The sequence below is a fragment of the Monoraphidium neglectum genome (genome assembly GCF_000611645.1).
Source record: "Monoraphidium neglectum strain SAG 48.87 unplaced genomic scaffold scaffold00500, whole genome shotgun sequence".
NCBI classification, from domain to species: Eukaryota; Viridiplantae; Chlorophyta; class Chlorophyceae; order Sphaeropleales; family Selenastraceae; genus Monoraphidium; species Monoraphidium neglectum.
The window spans coordinates 2112-9842 of record NW_014013128.1 but is presented as its reverse complement, the minus strand read 5'-3'; the positions used below and the strand labels follow the sequence as shown (position 1 = coordinate 9842).

Here is a 7731-nt window from a genome sequence, read left to right as displayed (position 1 = left end):
CCAGGACACAGACGTGCAGCGCGGCTCCCTGACGCCCGTCCCCGCCACCGCGCCCTGCGGCACTGCCGACCTCATCGGCTCGACGGCCTCCAACACCGCCGCCAACTGGCGCGCGTTCCCGCCCGAATTTCAGCCTGTGGCCCGACATGCAAGTCAGCGGCACGCTGCCGGGCGGCGGCAGCGGCCCCTTGTCATACACCCAGTGCCAGGTGGGGGCCCTTGCGGGGGGGCTGCGTGCGTGCGTTGACTTGACCGGCACGCGCGCCGCGCGGGGAGGCGCGCTGGCGGCTGCCGAAGCCGGCGCCCGCCAGGCGCGCGCGGCCGGCGGCGGCGCCGCGCCTGGCGGCGCCGTGTGGTGTCGGGCGGAAGCTTAAAGTTGGTGCGAGTGCCTCCAAAAGCACGGGGCTCTGTTGAAATTATATCGGCCCACAAATGAATCAACCAACCAACCAACCAACCAACCAACCAACCAACCAATGGTTCCCAGGCGGCGGGGGCCAACTGCCAAATGTCTGGCTACTACACCAGGGTGGGTCGCGGTCGGTTTCAAACGTAACCAATGACCGCTGCGCACGCCCGACACGCACGCACGCGCGGCGCACCTTCAGCCGTCCCTCGTTTGCTCCCACCCAACCCCCTGCGCACTGCCCGTCACTTCAGAGCCCAGATTCTGGAATCTGTGATGTGCCAGCCCCAGCCTTGCACCCTGACCCTGGACTCCCTTTTTGCAGGTGACCACCACCGGCCCGGTGGTCACTCCAAGCACCTGCGCCGGCCAGCGCGTCGCCCGCATAGAGTTGGTCGCGGAGTTCCGCGCGCCAGCTGGCAACCAGTACGACAGGCCCCTGGCGCTCTGGGCCAACGACGCGGTGGTGGGCGGCTGGGCTCGTGGATGAGTCGTGGCGGCGTTCTTGTGTGTGCGTGTGTGTCTTGGGGTTTAGCGTGTGTTTGTGTGTGGGGGCTTGGATGGTGTGGGCAACGGTGCGCCACGGGGCGGGCTTTACGCGTGGGAGATTGTGGCGCGTGCAGCCAAAAAATGCCAAAAAAGCCAAACAAATCTGTCGTGCCCTGCCTCGATCAGCCGGCGCCACGCCACCGGGTGGCGATGCTGGACCCAGCTGCCTGGTGTTGCCCTGAGCGCAACCATGCCAGGAGCCTTGCATGCAGCATGTATGGCTGGCAATGCATCAGACCCTGCACTCCTCAACTCCAAGCGCCCTCAGGCATATGCGTCTCCAAGAGCCATGTGCGTGCACACCAGCACAATCGCCACCCCCACGATGCACCCATCTCCACCAATCCCACTCCTCGCCCCTCCACGCCCCCTCACCCCCGCACCCCCCTCACCCCCCAGCTCTTCCACGGCACTACCTCCGAGCCCTCCTCCTCCTGCACCTCCTGGACCATCCGCCGCGACGTCACGCACCTGCAATCCCTCTTCGACAGCCCCCAAGCACCCACCACGGGCGCCTGGATGGAGCTTGACAACTGGGTCGATGTCTCCGGCCTCACCTCACCTTACTGGGCTCGCGCGTATCTTACGTTCTACCCGGCCGCCGCCAGCGACACCGCGTCGGCGACGGCGGCGATCGCGACGCGGGTGGTGGGGCTGGGGAATACCGCGGAGACATGGGGGCGCTGGTTCATGATGCAGCCGAGCTACCCGTGAGTTTGGGAGGCAAAGGGGAGTGGGGTGGGTGTGCCTGTCGTGATCAGTCCCTGAACAGGACAGCGAGCTGTATGCGATGCTGGGTCGATGGTCCAGTGCAGTGTCGTCACGTGCATTGGTGTGTGCGCAATTTCATAGTGTCAACCGCCACGGCCGTGGACGGGCCGCCACACCGCGCCATTCTCCGCCGTCGCCGCCCAGCCAAGCGCCCCAGACCCGAGCCCTGGCGATTGCCCGCTCCTGCCCCCCCCCTCCCTTCGCGCCCGGACGCCCCGCAGCACGGCCAGCGCCACCGCCCGCGCGGGGGCGCTGCTGCCGAGCGCCGGCCTCAACTACCGCGCCATGCTGGAGCTTTGCACAGACCCCCACGGCTGCGAGGTGCGTGGACCCCCCTTGCTGGGGGTGCAGCACACGGGGCTTGTGGACCCTCGGCAATGCTGGGTTCTCGGATCCCACCGTTGCCAACGGCGCAGCGTGGCGGAGCGTCAGTCCCCACCCTGTGACGATTGCCACAGCAAAAGCCTCGCGTCTCCAAGCGTGCCCTGCCTCCTGGCCGCACGCACGCACGCACACACGCACGCACACACGTACGCACACACGCGCACACGCACACACACACACACACACACGCGCATGCGCGCGCGGTCACACACACACACACACGCGCGTGCGCGCGCCTTACGCTGCTCCCCGTCTGCCGGTTCTGCTGCTGCCTTCTCTCGTCCCCCAGGAGGTGAGACTTCAGAAACAACAAATTGCCGCGACGCTGGCCAGCGCCCGGCCCCCCGCATGCACGCAAACAACGGTGCCAGGCTGTGCCTGCAGCGGTGATCACGCGGCCTGTGCTGGCTGGCCGACCCCTTGCAGCCGAGATCTTTCTGCCCACCGCCGCCCCTATCCCCGCCCCCTGCCATGGTCCCCTCTCGCCCCCACCCCTATCCCCTCAGTTCTGGTACACGCGTCAGTCCGGGTTCACCTGCAGCGACACCAACACCATCATGAGCAACCAGTACCGAGAGGTGCGAGGGGGCGGCCTGGGGCCGAGCCGCCACCGTTCAGTTTGCTGTGGGGGCTTACTGAGGACGTGCCCCTGGGGTCTGCAGCAGGTGACCTGAAGCTGCCTTGCCTGGCAACAAGAATTGTGATATAACTGATGTCGAGGGTTTGCCTGGTCGATGCGCGTCTTTCCATTTTGCTTTCAAGTTTAAACATCCAGGGTTTGCCGAAGCGTCAGCTGTGCAATGGCTGACAAGCTGTACCCGCCTGTCGCTTGAGCTGCCCGTCGGACGCTTCACACCCTCGCCCCGCCACAGCTGCAAGTGTTGATTGACGGAGCACCTGTGGCGCTCCAGTCCGTCTACCCCACCTGTGAGCCCCCGCGCAAGCACTCTGAAACTGCCGAGAGCGCGCACCCCGTGACCCCTCCGCCAGCCGTCTTTCTTGTCAGGCACTCGTGAAGCTTGGCCAAAGCAGGCCGCGCCCATTACTGCTGAGGTTGTGGCCCTCCCTGCGGATGAGGTCGCCTTGATATCTCCTCAGCCCCGACCGCGGCACCCAGCCTTCGTGATTACCCCACATCGTAACCCCGCATCATCCAACCCCCCTACGCCCCAGGGTACACCGGCGGCTACTCACCCGCCACCTGGAAGACCATGGCCGGCCACACGGCCCACATGGGAGCGCCCCACCTGCTGGACATAACCCCCTGGGTGGGTTTATGGAGCGTCGCGGTGCACGCCATAAACCTCCATCAAAGCGCAATGACCGGGAGCGAGCGGGGCGTTCACAACGCGCCCGCACTTGCACATGCAGGCTTGCCCGCACGAATGCACACCCATGCATGAAGATGCTCGCGCGCCTCCGCGTCAGGATTTTAAAAAGATTCAAACGGCGCCTTGCTGTTCATCTGCTTTGAGGCACCTTGGGACCGCAACAACCCGGTGGAGGCGGCAGTTGCTGGCTCCTGACGCATCCCCCCTTACGCTGAACAAACAACCTGCGGCCACCGCTCCACCCCCCCACCCCATCCCCAGGTCCACCATCTGAACGACGGCGGAGACCACACCATCTCATTCCAGATCGGCAACGAGTTTGCGACCTTCTGGTAAGAGGCTCAGGACCACCAGAGCCCGGGAGCCCGGGAGCAGGGGAGCAGGGGAGCCCGGGAGCAGGGGAGCAGGGGAGCAGGGGAGCAGGGGAGCAGATAGGAGTCCGCGGCTGCACGCCTGGCCCCTGCAGGCGGTCGGACTGCTTACATAAGGGGGGGGAGGGGTTGCCGCGGCCTGGAGCGGAGCGCGCGGGGCCATACGCGAAGCCCGGCTGCCCCCGCCGCGTGGCAGGCAGGCAGCTGCCTGTGTGACCTTCGGCGAATGCAGCGGACGCTGCTCGTTTCCACCCCCCTAGGGAGGCCTCCACTCTGGGCCCTCGCGACCCCAGAGCTCAGACTCATATATAACGCGCCCCCCTCCCTGCCCCCATATGCGCTGTCACTGCCCTTGCCCATCCCCCGCAGGTACATTTCAGCAAACCTCCTGCTCTGGTCAGACCCCACACTCTCGTCACTCACCCAGGCCTCCGAGACCGTGACCACCCCCAGCCTCTCACCCATCGCCCTCATCGGCTCTTCCGGCACGCTCGCAGCACCTCGCGTGCTGCGTGCCGCCCGCACCTTCAGCGCCGTCATCCGGCAGCCGGACGGCACCAGCGTGACGGCGACCCTGAGCGCTGACGTCACCTATAACATTTCGAGGCACTCCAACACGGTGTCCTCGACCGGCGGCAGCTGGAACAACGCCCAGGGCTTCGGCAAGAGGTTCCTGCTGACGCGGGACGGGGTGACGCCGCATAGCATCCAATCCGACTTTGCCTGGGGTGAGATGCGAGCTCCGCGCCCCGCCGTCGAGGGGAGAAAGGGGATGGGCGCTGACCGGTGCGCACGTGCGTGCATTTGGGCGTGCGTCCGTGACTGTGTGCTGCATGCCCCTTCATCAAGACCGGTGTGACAGCGTAGCGCCGGCCGCGCCGGCCGCGGCAAGGCCAGCGACCAAATTTTCATTTAATTTCAACTCCCCGCTCACCCATCTCTTGTCGTGAGTGCCCATCCCCACCTAGTGACCCAACCAGCCCGCGCGTCCCAACTCCGTCCGTTCCCCTGTGCGACCCCGTTTCCCCCCCCCCCCCCCCCCCCGCAGCTAACTCAGGCACCGCCTCCACCTCCTTCAGCGCTCTCATGAGCTTCAACCAGACCGACGCAGCCAGCACCTTCGCCTCCGGCCTCGCGGGCGCCACCCCCACCAACGCCAACGACGCCCAGCTAGCCCACTGGCAGGGCTCCCTGGCGCCGTCCGGCAACTGCAACTCGTGCGCGTCATCTTCAGCCTGCTCTGTGCCCGCGATGACGTGTGGCAGGTGCCGCACCAGCCGGGCCAAGGTGGTCGTCACGCCGGCGGCGGGCGGCAGCTGCAGCCCGTCCAGCCGGTTCACCTGGGTGACTGCCTGTAACCCTGCATACACTTTCAACAACACCACGCGCCCCACGGGCTGCTGATGAGCCGGCCACGAATGCATCTCCGCATCTCTATCCTCCTTTCACTGCGCCGTGACCACTCTGTTTTGTCGGTCGCTGCACGCTCTGCAGGCTTTGCTCTGACACCCTCAAGGGGTCCTTATGAATGCATGCGTATGACGTCACGGCCTGGACTTGCCACCCGGCATGTGGCTTGTTGCGGCTGACGCGTTATCTATGGGCCTGTCAGTGGCGTCACATGTTCCCCACTTGCCCACTTACCCACCCGGTAGCTGTGATGCAGCGCCGTCATCGGCGCCTATTCCTCATGCCCCTAGGCTCAACAGTTTTGCAACTCGCGACCCGGTGTTGCTCCGACAATCGCACGCACGGCACTGAATATAGGCTCGGCCTGTGTGCCAAGAGAGAGCACTCAGCCGAGTTAGGGTTTCGGATCATTGCTGGCTCTTATGGTGGGCCTCTCGACCGCGTCCCCGCCGTCTATCGATACCAACGCGACCTGCGATCCTATCCTACTAGAAGGTCGGCAATCTTGCATGACTGCGTCTCTTCACGCCCACATCACCGCCGGACACCATCACCTGCTTCACCGGCACGTCAGCTGCACCCTGCCGGCCGCTACCGCAGATTCAATGAAATCAATCCTCTGTCAGCCCGCTGCTGTCGGCTCCTTTTTGTGCTGCTAGGTTTTGTTGTTCCCCCATGCCGGATTATGATGCTGCTCCCATGCCGGGTTGGGATGCCGCCCCCGTGCCGGATTGTGATGCTGCCCCCGTGAGAATTAAAGGGTCTCCAGGATTCGGATGCGACCAGCACAGGGACTTGCCGTGTCCAGTGCTGGTCGTTGTGAATGCATGCAGGCAAATGGCAGCACGTTGCCCTGGTAGTCTTTGTAGGCACATCCGCACACATGCGTGCGCATGCACACCCACACCCCTTGATGCCCCAGATGATGTGTTTTTGTGCAAGCACTTGCTAACATGTCTTGTGACAGGTCCACCACCTTGCTATACACCCAGCTTTGTTCGCACCTGGCAGGTCTCTTGCACAGCCGGGTCATGGCACCTGACTTCCTAGTGCCCCCACCCGCTCGACACCATGCACACCCCGGTGTAAAGCTCGCATCATGGATCTGCAGGCAGGATGACCTGCACACTCGAGAAGCAGGGGGCTCAGGGGGCCAGTGGGTTGTGTGAGGCGGGGCGTATCTATCTGTGGGGTCTCTCTGCTGTCGAGTTCGGTGGTGTCGAGACAGGAATGACCCGGAAGCTTCCAGGGCGCGCGACGCTGTGGCCCCTCCCGTGTATGGCCCTGCGCTGCCTGTAGATTCTAGGACAGTTGTGCTGACAACGTTAGGCACACCCTGGCTCAACAGAGGAAGCGGACCACCGATTTCTGCACCACCCCTGCCAGCGTCGTTACAGCTCCCAGGCCAATGGGGCATGCAGGCAGGTCGATGGCCGGATTGGGGGGGAGGGGCCGCGCGTTTGGGCGAAGACCAAAAGCTGCGCGTGCGCTGCGCACGGTGTGCGGCGCAGGGGCGCCGCTGCGGCCGCGCAGGCGAGTCCCAAGGGTGGTTGCAGGCCACAGGCTGGTCACGGCGCCGCTGCAATCGTCGACCGAGCACGCCACAACTAATAGTAGCAGCTGCCCGGCAGCTGCGGCCTAGCCCAGCAGGTCGCCGAAAGGGTCCAGGGGCGTCTTGGCGCCAAGCCCCTTGGCGGCACCACCTGCGGACCCCTTCGCCGCCATAGCCCCCGGCATCAGCGGCCGCGACGCCGCCTGCGCATGCGCCTGTGCCGGCACCGCTGCCTGCTGCTGCTGCTGCTGCTGCTGCGTCGGCTGCGGCGATGAGGTCAAGCTGCCCAGCCCCCCAAGGAGACCGTTGTCCAACCCACCGCCACCGCCGCCGCCAACGGGGCCCCCCAGCAAATCGTCCAGGCCGCCAAACCCGCCGCCGGCCCCGCCGCCGCTCGCCGCCGCCGGGGCCGGACTCGGAGCCGAGTCCCCGAAATCCAAAAGGTCGAGGCCTCCGCCACTGCCGCCGCCGCCAGCGCGGCCGCCCGCCGGCGGCGGCGGCGCGGCGGATGGCGCGGGCTCGTCGTCGCCTAGGAGGTCCCCTATCAAGGAAACCTGCTGCTGCTGCTGCTGCTGCTGCTGCTGCTGCTGCTGCTGCTGCTGCGCTGCCGGGCGGATGCCGCCGCCGCCGCCGCCACCACCACCGCCGTCCCCAAAGAGCGACGCAGCGAGCTTGCTCCGCTCCGCCTGCTGCCGCCCGCCAAGCGCCGGCGACGCGCCGCGCGCGGCAGGGGCCTGCTGCTGCTGTGGCTGTTGCTGCTGCTGCTGGCCCGCTGCCGCAGTTCCGGCGGACGCGACCGCCGATCCGCTGCTGCTCGGCGCTGCAAAGTCTGACGGCCCCCACCGCCGCGGGCCGCTACCCTTAAGCACCAGCTGCGGCCCCTGCTGCTGCTGCTGCTGCTGCACCCCTGTCGCCGCCGCCGGCTGCGGCGACGCCTGCCGCGCGCGGTCGTACGAC

The 7731-nt window shown here is 66.2% G+C and overlaps 2 protein-coding genes across 2 annotated transcripts in view; one reads left to right on the top strand and one right to left on the bottom strand.

The window, feature by feature from the left end:
• Window positions 1–146: 146 nt before the first annotated feature.
• On the top strand, window positions 147–5216 carry MNEG_3822 (hypothetical protein; the record flags this gene model as incomplete). Its single annotated transcript, XM_014047699.1, has 11 exons — window positions 147–350; window positions 488–529; window positions 732–872; window positions 1355–1665; window positions 1948–2047; window positions 2617–2688; window positions 2983–3037; window positions 3284–3378; window positions 3703–3773; window positions 4182–4540; window positions 4861–5216. The coding sequence occupies 11 exons, from the start codon at window positions 147–149 to the stop codon at window positions 5214–5216; spliced, it is 1806 nt and encodes a 601-aa protein (XP_013903153.1).
• Window positions 5217–6860: 1644 nt separating this feature from the next.
• Window positions 6861–7731, bottom strand: part of MNEG_3821 (hypothetical protein) — a gene marked incomplete at both ends in the record, with an annotated part of 2135 nt that continues 1264 nt past the window's right edge. Inside the window, one exon of the mRNA XM_014047698.1 lies at window positions 6861–7709. Within this exon, the coding sequence (XP_013903152.1) occupies window positions 6861–7709 (849 nt within the window). The remainder of the gene's footprint in view (window positions 7710–7731) is intronic.